The following is a 15,233-nucleotide window of genomic DNA, read 5'->3' on the forward strand; positions in this document are numbered from 1 at the left end:
ACATTGACTTTTCCCAAATATTTGCGCCATCCATCCAGTCCGAACTATGTCCGCTGATCTTATTCGTCATCCTGGTTGCTATCATGCTCTGTCCGTTCGATATTCTGTATTGCTCGGCTCGCAAATGGCTCGGTGTCGCTTTGGTTCGTACTAGATATTCTGTTATTTTTTTGTGTGTGTGTGTGTCAAAAACCGGTTTTCTAAACAAAGATATTGGCAAATAGGGACGTATTTTCTTGAGCGGCTGTTTCCGAGTCGAGTTCCGTGATTTTTTCATTGCCGACGAGTTAAACAGTCTTGCATATTCATTTTGGACCTTGTCGTACTTTTTTTGTGCTTATTCTTGGCAATGGACAGACTTGGGTAATAAGCAAAACTATTATTTTACACGCACACACACACACACACACACATACAATATGGAATAAGAACAACCTTTTAAACTACGGACGTCTTTTCTCTTATCTTCAACTAGGAACACAGTGTAATATTGCATTAATGTGGTATACTCCATTGATCGCCTCGCTTCCTCCTTGGTGGCGTTTATTGCAATGCTTACGCCGTTACAAAGACTCGAACGAAAAGGTCCATTTGGCCAATGCTGCAAAGTATGCTAGTAGTATCCTCGCCACGATTATTGGTGCCATTCGAAGAATCCATCGTAAGTCAGAAAGAACTCTTCCAGTATGGTTTGCCATTAACACCATTATAAATGAATAGCCGGTAGAGGAATGGACATTGTCTTTATCCTGACATGTATTTTCAACTCAAGTTATACATCGACTTGGGACCTTAAAATGGACTGGGGCTTGTTCCAGCCAGACAGTCAACACTTGTTTTTACGAGACGAATTGGTCTTCAAACGATGGATCTACTATGTCTCAGCTATTCTTGATGTCTGTCTACGATTCTCATGGACCTTGAACTTTGTACGGATGCGTCTAAACGGAGCGATTCTTGGATTTATCTTGGCATTGTTGGAAGGATGTCGTCGTATCCAATGGAATGTTTTCCGGCTCGAGAATGAGGTAAAGCATTTGTGACACGAAAATCACAACAAAGATGGAGAAAGACTAACACAAAATATAGCACTTGAATAACTGCGGTCAATATCGAGCAATCAAGGAGATTCCACTTCCTTTTGCGCTACGTGAAACTGTCAAACATCCCAACGACGATAACGACGAAGGTAACATTCGACTCCCTCCTAATGCTGATGACTACAACAACAACCGTGACACGACCATGAACGGACGTGCCACCCCACCAACACCTATTCCTATTGGCGAACCAACAACAACAGCCCCGATAGTCATATCATCACCACCACCATCGCCATCGCCTAATCATATGCTTGACTCGTCTTGGATGTCACCCATCACACGACAGCAATCGACGCGACACTCACAGGCAGCAGCACAAGACTCGGTCTACAGCGGATCCTTCTATGGTCGTCGTGATTTTGAAAGCCGGCATGATCATGACGATGCTACTGCTGCTAAAGAAGCGGCTGGAAGCCAACAGCCGGCCTCTGCCATTGGTAACGTGCTTACCCGGATCCGCAGTTTTGGAGCAGCTGGAGGACATGATTCAGACAACAGTGACACCGATAGAGAAGATAACGACGAAGATGATGATGACGACGACGACGATGACGACGTTTAAAAAAAACCGGCATAGCACGCTGCCATTCTTGTTGTTACTATTACTATTACTATATTCTTATTGTCAGTATTTTTGTTATTTTTTTATTGTGTTTGTCGTAGCAAGCAAATGTAACTTTTATCCATACAACTCCTTCTTCTTATCTCCCCTTCACCCTTCTTCTTGTTCTGATCCTGTAGAAAAATCTAAAGTGGAATATACCCTCTTCTTCTACCACACACGTACACATCATCATCTGCATTTTATTATAACACGCACTATACATATTTCTTTATGTCTTTTTTTTTTTTTTTGTAAAGCAAATAAACAGATACACATATTACTCCAATTCAGTAGAATTCTCCTCTTTCAGGTGAATAGTGGATAAGTTCCGGATCAATGTGCAGTTTGGCGAGTAGTCTTGTCACATCATCCTCCTCTTCCTCGTCACTGTCATCTCGACCACCGTGACGGCGACGGCGGCAATTCATGTCATCGAACGAATCGTCAGTACTGGTACTAGTAGTGGTAGGCTGCTCAAGCGATGACAGCTCACGCTCGTATCCTCCGTCCTCTTCAGTGGCTGCTGCTGCTGGTGCTGCGTCATCATAGCCCCATGACGAATAAACGGCTGATTGGATCGTTGGTTGAAAGAGAGCGTCATCGGGACCAAGGACACATATGATTTCCATTGTGATATTCTTTTTTTTTTTTTGGCAAAAATAAAAAGCGAGTGAGTGCTTATGGTTGGTAGTATTTTTCTTGCTAGATGATGACGAACAAAAAAGAGTTTTACCTGGCATACTGATCGCCAATGTGCAACAAGCTCTTCAAGCTCTGCTTCCTCTCCCTTGCCACAATTGGTTTTTTAAAAAGGGAGAATTGATGAGTTGTAACGGTAGTATGGAGGAAAGCAAAAAACAATGGCTTATTACCTTTTGCATGTATCGCTTGACCTGGGTGAGCCGACCGACCTTATCTTCCAAAACGGCCGTTTCTTCAAGTGCGACACGCTCCTCTGGCGAAAACTTTGGCTTGCGGCTCTTCTTTTTCTTGCCAATCGTTCCTGAACCAGGTAAAGTTTGGTGTAACGTTGTCGTAGTGCTCTAGAATTTTCAATGCTGAGCAAAAGTGATGTACACGTACACAGTATCTATAAGCAATTTGACCCCCACCTGATCCATAATGCTGAGCAAAAGATTTGGAAACGAAAGAAAAAGAGAGGGAAATAGCCAAAAACTCTTTCTGGCACCTTGCACCTCACACACACACACTTTTTCTTTCTTTCTCTTTGTTTAATTTTTTTAAGCGACCGCAACGCACAAAATCATGCATAGTAACAACTGGGCGCATGTACAAAAGTTCGACCCGCTCATATTCACTGACGGTGTCGCTCTTGACCACACTCTTCAACAAGAACGAACCACTGAAAAACTCAACAAAGCATTCGAACCTTGCATTGTGCAGCATCTTGATTCCAAAACACTCGCCCAATGCGCACTCGTCAGTCGCCATTTCAACACTGTATGCAACAAACGACTGTGGCGAGTCCCTACGTTCCACGACGGGTACCTGTACAGCTCACTGCACCTATTCAACCGATTCATCGATCTCTTACCACACGTTCGACCCATCGAGGTTGGCCAGCTCGTCACCCACCTCAACCTGTCCGAACTGGAAGAATCGCTCTATGAAAATGTTCGACCTTACTTTTTCGATTATTTGATACGCTATACACCCAATCTGCAGATCCTCAACATGTCCAAAACCAACTTTTTCTCCGTAAGTTCGTTATCCTACTCAAAAAACAACAGCAAAGAGACAGCGTGGTGGTGTTTGCCGCATCTTCGCGCACTCGACTTGTCGTTTTGTGACTATATATCGGACGATTTATTGGTGGCGCTCGCGCCTGCATTACCCAAACTACAACATCTTCGATTGGATTCGCTTGGTACAGGTGCAGGTGTTGGTGGAGAACGCGGATTGGCCGCATTTGCAGACCATTGTGACGAACTGGCATCTGTCTCGGTACGATACAATGAAACCATCAATGATGGTTCACTGATGGCTTTGGCCAAGTTTGGCAAGATTCGCGTGAAAGAAGTTGATCTGACCGGATGTGCGTATGTGACCGATACCGGCTTGGCGAGTATGGCACGTTTTAACATCAACATGCAATACCTCAGTCTAGCGAAAACAGCATGCAGCGCATTGACAGCAGAAACATTCTTGGTCGGTCGCAGCGCACGCTATCTCCGTCACTTGGACCTCGGTTATCTTTGCAAAGATGATGTAGATTCAGCACGCCATGTTGCAAAGAGTTTATGGTCGAATACAACACTGAAACGATTCGCTATCTCCATGCCCGTCGCACAAGCCATGCTGGACGTCAGTAATGGACAGGCTGTTCCATGCCCCATCGAGTTTTTCGTTGTCCATGACGTACCGACAGAAACGCCTATCCAGTTTTTGAGGGATTTGGTCGCTATATTACCGAGTCTAAAGCATATCACGTTTACCCAAGACTATGACGAGATGGATACGTACATGTCCTTTTACAGCGAAAGCAGTACGCGACACACGGCACCTCACACCGTCATTTCTAAAGAAGCTGTTAAGGAATTCAACTTGGCTCAGTATCGCGTGATTGCCTCCATTACCAACGATCGTGAAACGATTGAAGGCTTGACATTACATTATTGGTAGTAGTTATTAAACATTTTCATTATACTTTTTTTTTGTGTATGAAAAAAATTATACTGCAAAACTGCCAAAAAAAACTTTTTTTTTCTTTTATTATTATCAATATTGTTTTCAGATAACATATATATACAAACTAACACAAAGAGAAAAGAGTGAAAAAGAAAGATCATGGCGACAACATCACCTCATTATTTACAATCACACTACATTAATCCAGCGAGTCTAATGGAGCTCAAAGTGCTCAGCCAAGTCGTGACGCAAATGCAACAACAAGGCAATGTCAAGGGCAGTATTCCGTACCTCGCCAAAATCTGTCAAATTGTCGACAATCAACAGACACAAGACAAGAAAAAAACAGCACTCGACCCCGTACGAGCCCAAGCTCACGCACAACTTGCGGACGCGTATTTCAAAACCCAACAATGGGTCCAATGTGAAGCATCATTGACTTTGGCTGTCAAGATATGGGAAAAAGATCGCGACAGCAATGCGACCTCGCTTGCTCATGCCTATGATCAGTTAATACCTTGTTATGAGACTTTGGGCAAGCAAAAAATGGCTGAATACATGGAGCAACGAAAAGCCAAGTTGATGGTTGCATCATCATCATCATCACCACCACCGGAACCTTCTACATCCTCATGAAAGGAGAAAAAAAATTTCTTTTGTGTAACCCTCCGTCAAAATACCATAGCAACAAAATCCCCCTGACGACGACCATGTCATTTTCCCTCGTCTTAGCAACCCTCAATTATCCCCATAGCAACCATGTAGTACAAGTTGTTATGGTACCTGAATCTCTGAACTTCAAATAAAAAGCACACTTGTTAATTCGCATATGTTTGGCATAGTGAAACAAGTAATTGATGGGACGTTTTTTTTTTTTTGACAGGGCTCTCTTGCATTCCACGCGTTTCCAGCAAGTGACTGACAGAGAAAAAATTTTTTCTCGTTCCGGCGCTTGAGAAAAAAAAACTATAAATAAGCAGTTCACGCCCATCTTCTTTCAAAATATTCTTTCTTTTGTGCTTGATTTTATTTTTTCGTTTTTTTCATAATGACAAAATAAACTTGCAACTGGTATGTTATTCTTTCATATATCTATATGGCTTTGTGGAAAGAGGGAAAATTTTCTTTATTTTTTTTGTTGTTTGTTATGATGAATCGCTCTCTTCGGGGGGTGCTCTTCGTTTTATATCTTATCGACCATGGTGAAAAATCTCTGTGTTTGCTGACACAGATGCATACTTGCCAGTATACTTTTAACTGAACAACAACAAAAAAAATTTTTTGGTGGGGGCATGGTGTGTGACTTTTTGTGAATGAAAAAAACTTTTTTTTTCTCGGAATTTGTTACTCATTTTATTTTACAGTTTTTTTTTTCACTTTTAGTTTTTCCTTTTGTCTTGTTTGAAGAAGGTCCTTTGCTTGTCATAAAGAGGTGTGTATTATCTACAATTTTTTTGTCTTGCTTTGGCGCGTACAGTTGGGTGCAGGTTCAGATGATGATGAAATCCCGTGTTCGCAGTTTTCTCTGTAAGAGGTTCATTGGAACTTCGCTGTCGGATCAACACTTCCTTGGATGTCTGATGAACTCGCTCAAGAGCCCAACTGTATATCTGAATGTATATTTCTTTGGCTTTAGAAAACTGACTTTGGTTTCTAATTTGCTTATTCAGATCTCTCTCTCTCTCTCTCTCTTTGTGGCAAGTTCCTTTATTTCAACAAGAAAGCTCTGAAAAAGGTATGTAGTATTTCTCCCCACTGGAACCCAGGGAGCGAGGGATGACTGTACAGGATGAAAGAAAACATCAATTTAGGAAGAGCCGACTTAGAGTCACTTGGACAGGAGTAGAAAAAAACTCTCCATCTGGGTGGCTTGTGCTGAGAGATGTTTGAAACTGAAAAAAAAGTTGTGTAGAAAAAAAAAGAGGGTGGGTAGTAGTGCAATTTTCAAGTCGCAAGAGCATCAATTTCCTGACCCTTCTTTTTTTTCAGGTATGTTCATGTTCATGAGGGAATTGGCGCCAAGTCGACCTTCCATTCTTTATTGTTATCACTAGTTTCTTTCAATAAAGGTTTGTGCTTTTTTTATGCCTTGTAAAACCCCGTTGTCTACAGTTGTTTGGTTGGTGGTTTGGTTCTTTTGGTGAGGTGTTGGAAGATACGCATTGAGGAAGGAGGAAAGTAACGTTGATTATGATGATTTTTTATTCATTTGCATTTCTGGCAACCTCTGGTTTTAATGTTCGTCCGTCTTACGACCGACCTGCATAATGAACTCAAACTATAATCTGATTCAGCGTTACTCTCTTTTATTCTTTTGTGCATCTTCTCTAAAACGGATGTATTATATTATTTTATTTTGCAACGATGATAGTAATAATAATAATAATAAAGAAAAAGTATAAATCATAAAAGTTGTTTACTATTGGGATTAAAACTCCTCTTGTGCCTCCTCCATTTCTGAATCGCCCAAGGAATCAGACGCCACTTCTTCGTAATCCTTTTCCAGAGCTGCCAGATTCTCTCGTGCTTCAGAAAACTCGCCTTCCTCCATGCCTTCGCCGACATACCAGTGCACAAACGCACGTTTGGCATACATCAAGTCAAACTTGTAGTCTAACCGACTCCATGCCTCGCCGATCGCCGTCGTGTTGCTCAGCAGGCAAACGGCACGCTGCACTTCTGCCAAATCCCCACCAGGAACGACCGTGGGCTTCTGGTGATTGATGCCCACCTTGAAACCTGTCGGGCACCAGTCGACAAACTGGATCGTGCGTTTAGTCTTGATGGTCGCGATAGCAGAATTGGTATCCTTGGGAACCACATCCCCGCGATACAGTAAAGTGCAAGCCATGTATTTTCCCTTGCGCGGATCACACTTGACCATCTGGTTATTCGATTCGAAGCAAGAGGTTGTGATTTCCGGCACAGAGAGTTGCTCGTGGTAGACTTTGGCTGCTGAAATAATCGGTGCATACGTGACCAGCGGGAAATGGATGCGTGGGTACGGCACCAAGTTGGTCTGGAACTCGGCCAAGTCCACATTGAGCGAGCCGTCGAAACGCAGTGAAGCGGTAATGGATGAGACGACTTGGGCAATCAGTCGGTTGAGGTTGGCGTAGGTCGGTCGTGCAATGTCCAGGTTGCGACGGCAAATGTCATAGATGGCTTCATTGTCAACCATGAAAGATACGTCGGATTGTTCCAACGTTGCGTGTGTGGTCAGAATCGAATTGTAGGGTTCCACCACCGACGTCGATACTTGTGGCGCCGGATAGACGCTGAACTCGAGCTTGGCCTTTTTGCCATAGTCCATCGATAACCGTTCCATCAACAAGGACCCGAACCCGGAGCCAGTGCCACCGCCAAACGAATGGAACAACAAGAACCCTTGCAATCCACTGCAATTGTCTGCCAGGCGGCGTATACGGTCCATCACATTATCGATCATTTCCCTGCCGACAGTATAGTGACCACGCGCATAATTGTTTGCTGCATCTTCTTTACCAGTGATCAAGAGCTCTAAAGTTTTACAGAGTGGGAGGTATCATCAGCATCATTACACGACAGTCTATATCTTCTTTCTTTGGGTATCTTGCATAACAACCAGGCTTTTTTCTTTGTTTCCTTGTCTTACGACGGACCATTGTGTTTTTTATATATATACTACATACCAGGATGAAAGAGTTGACGATAGGTACCCGTGCGCACTTCGTCAATCACCGTTGGCTCCAAGTCGACAAAGACGGTGCGCGGCACGTACTTTCCTTTGCCTGTTTCAGAGAAGAAAGTTTCAAATCTACTCTTGCAACGTAAAAAAAACAGCGAGTATCATAAATAAAAAGTAGCAGGTTATTGAACACCCCCCCTCTCTCTCTCTCTCTCTCTCTCTCTCTCCATTCCCCAATTCCCGATTCCCGATCGCCCTATTTTCCCTATCGGAATCTCTCGAGAAAAAAAAAGAACTTACGATCGATCTTGAACGGGCCGATCCTCCGGTAAACGACCGTCTGGAGAGATACCATGCTCGAGACAATACTATTATAGGGTGTAACCATTATTTAGCTATTTAAGCTCAACCTCCCCTTTCCTCATGCAAGTGTAAAAATAAAGAAGTACCAGTTCCCAGCACGCATTTCCTATCTGAACACCGGCTTGCCCTAAGAACGCATTAAAACAAAAAAGGGTTATATGTCTCGAGAATGTACATGGTCAGTGCTGCTGGCCAACTTTTGTTCTTCTTACCGATATGAACGGAAATAGCCTCGCGCATTTTCTTTTTTTCTATTTACTGAGTTGTAGTTATTACAAGTAGTTTCCCGTAAAAAAGCAGAAAAGAAAATAAAAGAAGAGGTGAAAGAGGGAAAAGTCAGAGGTGAGAAAAATGATGGGTTGACGAACCCTCATCCCTCCTGCTTCCACGCACCCAAGTTACGCAGCTAAAATAATTATTAATAAACAGGCAAGCGTTGTGTGTGTGCGCGCTTTCTGCCATTTGCTGGGAAGGATTCCTAAAGGGCGTCATCAGGCATAATACACTACTTAGGTCTTACTTTTGCATCTTATGCATGATGAATTCTCCTTCAATCCGCCACAGCAGCAGACTCTCCTCAAATAGGTGCTCTCTCTCTCTCTCTCTCTCTCTTTTTGGGGACTTTTTTGTCACGTTAAAAAGCACAAGAGTGAGTGAGTAGCCCCAAATTGACAGTTTTTGCTCACTGACTTTGTGCATACATCATGTATGGTCTTCTTTTTTCGGGTTCTTGCTCTGAGCAAAATTCTCTATAGAAACGTATACATGTATAGAAATGCAACCCGAAAGCGTATCGTGCCAGAAACGCAAAGGGAGTGGATGTTGTCGTAGTACAGCTTGGATCTTGTGATGGATCTAAAAAAATGTATTATCGTCATTCATTCGCTGAACGAAAAAAAGAAAAATAGTGTCTCACCTTACCTTTCTAAAGCGCAACTCCTTCTTCTTTATATCCTGTTGACTTTCTCGCGTCTCGCTATATAGTCCAAGCATGTCTTACGGGTCGATGAAGTGTAGCGGCTGCCGTGGATCCTGCAATAGAAGCTCCTGCCTCTGCACTTTTAAAAGATAAAGTGGCGCGCGTATAAGCAACGTCTGCATACAATGAGTGCCACCACTCATGCTGTGCTCACGCTTTTCTTTTACACTACTTTTTCATTCAGTGTGCATAGCAACACCGCCATCAGTCTAAGAAAACTCTTTATGGTGTGATAGCGTGCTCTCGGTAGTGTGCTTCTACTTAATCATACCATGATTTTCGTGGAGGCTGAGGCTATATCACATAAAACGTCATTTAACAAAGTATTGACTCAGTAACAATTGCCGAGAGTCCAGCAGTAATTATCCATCTTGAAGTTTACATGCCATTGAATACTGTGTGATTACATCATGGCATATACTACGTTGAATAAACGCTGGAAAATCACACCTTTGCATAAAAACGACGTAAACAGGACTAAATCGATGCGGAAAAGTCTAAAGGTCCAAGAATCTCAACGATAAGTGCACTATGCAGCATAAAGATGAAGGTTACGATACTGCACACACATAAAGGTAATAATAGCAATGACGTTTCTATTTTTTTTATAATATTTTATTTTGTTTTGTTTTGTAAAAGTAGCTTTTAGACGCGTACATTCCGGACAACATCGTCTACTGCTCTAGCAAAGTAGTCAACATTGCTTGTTGACAGACCAGCCATGGAGATACGACCGTTATCAGTCAAATAGATATGATACTTTTCCTTGAGAACCTTGACTTGAGATGCTATCATTGAGAAAGATTTGCATGATGAGTAAACCTCACACATTATTCTCTCTCTCTCTCTCCTATCCACATCCATACTCAGAGAAAGAAAAAAAAATCCAATCCTAATAATTACCGTGAAGACCAGTGAATGAGAACATGCCAATCTGATCAGTGATGTGATTCCATGTGCCGGGCGTGCCTAATTCGACAAGACGGGCATATAATTGCTTACGCATGCTGATGATTCGGTTGGACATGTATTTAAGGTTCTCCTTCCATTCGGCATAGAGGGCAGGGTCATTCAAGACGATATCGACAATACGGGAGCCATAGGCAGGAGGGTTAGAGATTTCAGAGCGCTGGAGCTTTTCGATTTGGGAGAAAACATGGCCGGCATCGGCAGGTGATTTGGCCACGATGGTCAAGTTACCAGCACGCTCACCTAAAAAAAAAAAAAAAATGAAGGCCTTTCATAAATCCACAAACTGTCTTTCCAGCCACGCATACTATATATCCCCCTAATTGACTTTACCATAGAGACCAAAGTTCTTTGCAAACGACTGAGCGACGAACAATTCGAAGCCTTGCTCGACAAAGTATCGCACAGCCCAAGCATCACGGTCAAGATCACCGGATGCGAAGCCTTGATAAGCGCAGTCGAAGAAGGGAAAGTGGCCCTTGGCACGCATCACCTCGGCAATGCCCTTCCATTGTTCTTGCGTGGGATCGACGCCCGTGGGGTTGTGAGCGCAGGCGTGAAGAATAAAGACACTGCCAGCGGGAGCAGAGCGCATGGTTTGGAGCATAGCGGCATAGTTTAATCCACGCGTCTCAGGGTTCCAATAAGGGTACTCTTCAACTTCGAATCCGACCGAGCTAAAGATGTTGCGATGGTTGGCTAGAAAAAATAAGAAAAAAGGTTTCCCCTTTTTTCAGTCATCATCTCTGTGTTATACTCAAACCACCCCTTTATGCCTTTCAACGAATGATACTGTACCCCAGGTAGGCTTAGAGATATAGCATTTGCGGCTTTTGGTGTAGTATTGGGCAAGGAAAGCAGCCCCAGTGTGGTTAGCACCAGTGCCGGAAATGGTCTGAACAGCAGCAACGCGGTTCTCGCGAATGGCCGGGCTTCCTTGACCGAGAATCAACTTGGTAGCAGCTTGGGTATAGGAAGGTTGACCGGCAATGGGAAGGTACTCGTGATCGAGTGAAGCGTCATTGAATAGAATGGCATCGGCCTATTATGCACAAGGTGTGTCAAAAAAAAAAAAAGCACACACAAGGTTTCTCCGGGATCAGTTTTCGCTTGTCTTGACCCATTCCTTTTTGTCCTTTTTTTTTATTCTTGCCATAGAGCCTTACCTTCTTGACGACAGGAAGCACGTAAGGCTTCAGTGCGTCGGTTCGGAATGCACCGACACCCACGTTGATCTTCTTTGGGTCGGTATCGGCTTTGTAACCAGCAGTCAGACTGAAAATAACGTCGGCAGGAGCTTGAGGTACGTTCTGAAACACGGAAGCTATATTTCAATGCATGGCATAGTGATATATTACATATATAAGTATGGAAAAAAAAGGCATCATATACTTTTGTGGCAGCAGTACTTTACCCATCTTGTCGTTAGAATCTAAATGAGCCGAGATTTGGCCGAGACGTTGTTGAGAAGAGTTTCCTGTCATATTTGTTATTGTTGGTGGTATTATGTGGCGGTGTGCGTGATTTGTTTACTGTCCGAGGAAACTTTAATAAAGAAAAACAGATAAAAGAGAGAAAAGAGAATCTGGGGTTTATAGAGTTCTTTGTATCCTTTGCTACGACGTTAGGTTGGTCGGTTCCAAGCGGCGGTCATCCATTTTAAAAAAAAACCATTATATTGTTTTTGTAATGATTTTCATGTGAAAAAGCGCATTTGGCCCGTGAGTTTTGTAATTGACCACGTTACGAGTTTCATTACAATTACTCTATCGTGAGAATGCGTCGCGATGATTTCCTTTTCGGCAAACAGCCTTACTCATTCCGAGGAACACAAAATATTTCGATTGGGTAATTGCAGCGCTTAGTCAAAATAAAAGATTGCGGTTACGAGAAAAGTGTGCAACACGAAGTAGTCGGTTCTCCGGATTTACATCTATTTACTCCACTCTTTTGACTCCATTTTTGAAGTTGAACTATTTGCCGATCGCTATGCTGTTGTACCACCCGCTGCATTATCCCCTTTTATTCCTCTTATCTTTAGCTGTTCACACGCACACTCTCTTTGGAAATCACAATGACAACGACCAAAATGAGTTGCCATCATCTACTATGCAATAATAACAAGCAAGGTAGTAATTCGATATAACATCTAACCAACACATGTCAGGCACTAAGGTTTTCTATTTAAATCATAGCTTTAAGAACATAAATATGCTCTTTGAACAGTGATTTGTTTTTTTGCTGCCTACTACTACTTTGAGTGTCACATATGAGCCTCTCCTTCTTATCGTCACCATAAATATGTAAGAAGAGATTATGATATTTGACTTTTTAAAGATCGTCGTGGGCTATCAAGTTGTCGTTTGCTAGCAGTGCTTCGACCGAGTACAATTCCGCCATGTGATACGTATATGTGTCGGCATGGCACTAAAGGAATGCTTAGCTAAATAATCTCATGTGCGGTGGAGCGGCCATTTACTTTGTAGTATTGTATATAGCAAAGTTCCCTTTGACTTTGCCATCAAAGATTGTCTCCAATTCTTCCAGCGTTCGACGTTGAAAGAAAGCTGCTTGTTGATTGATCTTGTGTGCAATGAATACATCATTTTGTTTACAGAAGGTTTAGATATACTTTACGATCCATTATAAACAAGATTCGGTGCTGCTATTTATACCAATTGGCTAGCAATAGTGTAGTAGCTGTGAATACCAAATTGAATTGATTGTATCATCTTTGAATCGATGCTTTAAAGCGGGAACGAAGGATAGGACAGAACTATCACCACGGTATTTGTAATGATATTCTTGTACTGCTGGACATAGACATCGTTCAAAGACTCATTGTGCTCGCTCGCAGGAAGCTCGATTTTGTCATTGATAATGTTTGTCTTTGCTTTGTTACTAACGAGCATGGGGCAATCTTTGTTCTCCCAATTACACCATTCGAAACATCGTCCAAATCAATTTAACGCTTTTGCCGACGACGCACCCCCTGTCGGGTTAGCATTTGGGACGGAACTCACCCGCTATATAGAAAGAAAGCAAAAAAAGCGGAATCAAGTCTCAATGTTTGAATATCTTTATATACGGCAATATTCATTTAACTCCTAGACTTACAACATGTTTTGGTTTCATCTGTTGGTCTAAATAATACATTCATGATGATGTGATACCATTATGCAAAAGCTCGAGTTTTCGGAGCTAATCGAGCCCCACTGTTTACTATAAGCTATTGAGGAGAAGCAGATACTAGCAGTCAATATTATACTCTACGTTCATGTACATGATAGAGCCTGCACATGTTCGTTTGATAACTGGATAAGCGTACATGTAAGTGATAACATCTTTGATTATCAACTTGATATTATTGGTTTCTGTATTGTTGGTGACCAACTCCATCAACGAATTAGGCCAAAAAAAAACTCGCGCAACCCATTCACGCCCTCGTCGACATTTATTTTCTAAACAGGTTTTTGGATGACACCATGGCAAACGAGCTGTGTCTATTGATTCTTTTCCGGTCTAACTTGTTTTTTACCATTTTATTATGTCTGACAATAATCTTTGCTCTCTTTCGTTCACAAACCAAATTATCCACGTTCATCATCACGGATGCATTCTGTAGCTGCCTGGAGCGTATAATCACCGATATATAGCTTCTCATAAAATATTCTTCGCCCGGATAACACACGATACATTAGGCAAAAGGTTTTCGACATGAGTATTGTGTCGTAGGCTCACTGTATGTTTACCGTCGATTTCGGTAAGCTGGATTGGTTAAGTGGATAGGAAAATCCCGGACAAGTTCGATCATACTGAAGATGTAGTTCGCCCTGCATGGGCCACTTTTTCATTCGCAGTCCTTGTGAGCAGGTACTTGGCAGTAGTAGTTATCTAGGAGCACTCAAACTAAGCCAGCAGAAAGATATTACTTTCTAGGAGCTGCTTAAACAGGAGAAAATCGATTATCTGGTAGAAGGACGTACTTACCATTCTTTAAATTTTTCACAAACAGTTGAAAAGTAAAAACCTTAGCTAACAAGATCAAAAACTCCAAATTACCGCCGTCGTCGTCTGCTGCTAATTGTGGGCTCTCGCCAAGGAGTCCAACGCGTGCTGTGTGAATCTTCTTTTGAAAAAAAAAAAAACATACAAAGCTTGAAAGAACGTAAAAGAGTTTAAGTCATCGTTGGTTTCCATAAGTTAGAGTGTCTCATATACATCTGTACATATTTGTTATATGGCTGCTGCTCACAACTTACTTTATCATATCATGTACATGCTTCCCGGAGTGCTGATGAGGTCGCTTGCATGAACCAGCTTATAAGATCGTGTCCATCCGTGATTGATGACTAAGGAAAAGGTTGAAGCGCTGAAAGTTATAGTAAATGGCATGAGACATACTACTAACATTTTCTTTCTAGAAAAACTACGAATGTCGTGTTATAGGCATTTGTACGAGCCTTGTCAATTTAACAATATAGCTAGACTCACATGTTGTTGTAAGTCGCTCAGCAGTGTAATCATCTGCCACTAGCTGCTGATCCACACAATGGATCTAAGCATGGTGCGCAACAAATTTTTACTCCTGAGATATGTTAATTTCTTACTGTTAGCCTGTAACCTGATATACTTTGAATCCAAAGGTAGAATGTGGGCGTCGCTTTTTTCGAGTAAGTTTGAGCTTCGCTAAAGGACATCCTTTATTCATTTGAGGAACAAAGTCTCAAAAACATACAATAAGAGCAATTGCCGAAAAATGGAAAACAGCATGTCCACCAAGCCTTCCTATAATAAAAATCGACATGATGGGGTCGTCACAACGTTAAGACAAGGCGGTTGATGAAAGGCTGGAGAGAGCCTTCAAGATGAGCAAAAGTAGGTATCACCGGAAAGACG

General features: G+C 42.2%; 7 protein-coding genes across 7 annotated transcripts; 4 read left to right on the forward strand and 3 right to left on the reverse strand.

Annotated features, from left to right (window-relative positions):
• Positions 1 to 224: 224 nt before the first annotated feature.
• Positions 225 to 1,665, forward strand: BDB00DRAFT_775408 (EXS family-domain-containing protein; the record flags this gene model as incomplete). Its single annotated transcript, XM_053120222.1, has 4 exons — positions 225 to 363; positions 476 to 661; positions 721 to 1,028; positions 1,090 to 1,665. Coding segments are annotated over 4 exons (1,209 nt in total), but the record flags the coding sequence as incomplete, so codon positions are not given.
• Positions 1,666 to 1,994: 329 nt separating this feature from the next.
• Positions 1,995 to 2,828, reverse strand: BDB00DRAFT_879125 (uncharacterized protein; the record flags this gene model as incomplete). The annotated part of the gene is made up of 4 exons (XM_053127829.1): positions 1,995 to 2,345; positions 2,441 to 2,494; positions 2,580 to 2,750; positions 2,820 to 2,828. The coding sequence occupies 4 exons, from the start codon at positions 2,826 to 2,828 to the stop codon at positions 1,995 to 1,997; spliced, it is 585 nt and encodes a 194-aa protein (XP_052973171.1).
• A 145-nt stretch (positions 2,829 to 2,973) lies between these two features.
• Positions 2,974 to 3,837, forward strand: BDB00DRAFT_775404 (uncharacterized protein; the record flags this gene model as incomplete). Its single annotated transcript, XM_053120221.1, has 1 exon — positions 2,974 to 3,837. A coding segment is annotated over one exon (864 nt), but the record flags the coding sequence as incomplete, so codon positions are not given.
• A 678-nt stretch (positions 3,838 to 4,515) lies between these two features.
• On the forward strand, positions 4,516 to 4,992 carry BDB00DRAFT_879127 (uncharacterized protein; the record flags this gene model as incomplete). The annotated part of the gene is made up of 1 exon (XM_053127830.1): positions 4,516 to 4,992. One exon carries the CDS (start codon positions 4,516 to 4,518, stop codon positions 4,990 to 4,992), a length of 477 nt encoding a protein of 158 aa, XP_052973173.1.
• Positions 4,993 to 5,508: 516 nt separating this feature from the next.
• Positions 5,509 to 6,122, forward strand: BDB00DRAFT_169520 (uncharacterized protein). The gene has a single exon (XM_053116315.1). The coding sequence runs from the start codon at positions 5,670 to 5,672 to the stop codon at positions 6,084 to 6,086; it is 417 nt and encodes a 138-aa protein (XP_052973174.1). The 5' UTR covers positions 5,509 to 5,669; the 3' UTR covers positions 6,087 to 6,122.
• Positions 6,123 to 6,656: 534 nt separating this feature from the next.
• Positions 6,657 to 8,982, reverse strand: BDB00DRAFT_857507 (tubulin alpha-1 chain). Its single transcript, XM_053125822.1, has 5 exons — positions 8,599 to 8,982; positions 8,473 to 8,513; positions 8,324 to 8,391; positions 8,028 to 8,152; positions 6,657 to 7,875 (listed from the first exon to the last, which is right to left on the reverse strand). The coding sequence occupies exons 1-5, from the start codon at positions 8,624 to 8,626 to the stop codon at positions 6,785 to 6,787; spliced, it is 1,353 nt and encodes a 450-aa protein (XP_052973175.1). The 5' UTR covers positions 8,627 to 8,982; the 3' UTR covers positions 6,657 to 6,784.
• A 971-nt stretch (positions 8,983 to 9,953) lies between these two features.
• BDB00DRAFT_857513 (aspartate aminotransferase) lies at positions 9,954 to 11,980 on the reverse strand. Its single transcript, XM_053125823.1, has 6 exons — positions 11,749 to 11,980; positions 11,501 to 11,658; positions 11,133 to 11,376; positions 10,668 to 11,033; positions 10,269 to 10,577; positions 9,954 to 10,153 (listed from the first exon to the last, which is right to left on the reverse strand). Exons 1-6 carry the CDS (start codon positions 11,816 to 11,818, stop codon positions 10,011 to 10,013), a joined length of 1,290 nt encoding a protein of 429 aa, XP_052973176.1. The 5' UTR covers positions 11,819 to 11,980; the 3' UTR covers positions 9,954 to 10,010.
• Between the last annotated feature and the right edge of the window lie 3,253 nt (positions 11,981 to 15,233).

The sequence above is a fragment of the Zychaea mexicana genome, assembly GCF_025766255.1.
Source record: "Zychaea mexicana strain RSA 1403 chromosome Unknown BDB00scaffold_161, whole genome shotgun sequence".
NCBI classification, from domain to species: Eukaryota; Fungi; Mucoromycota; class Mucoromycetes; order Mucorales; family Lichtheimiaceae; genus Zychaea; species Zychaea mexicana.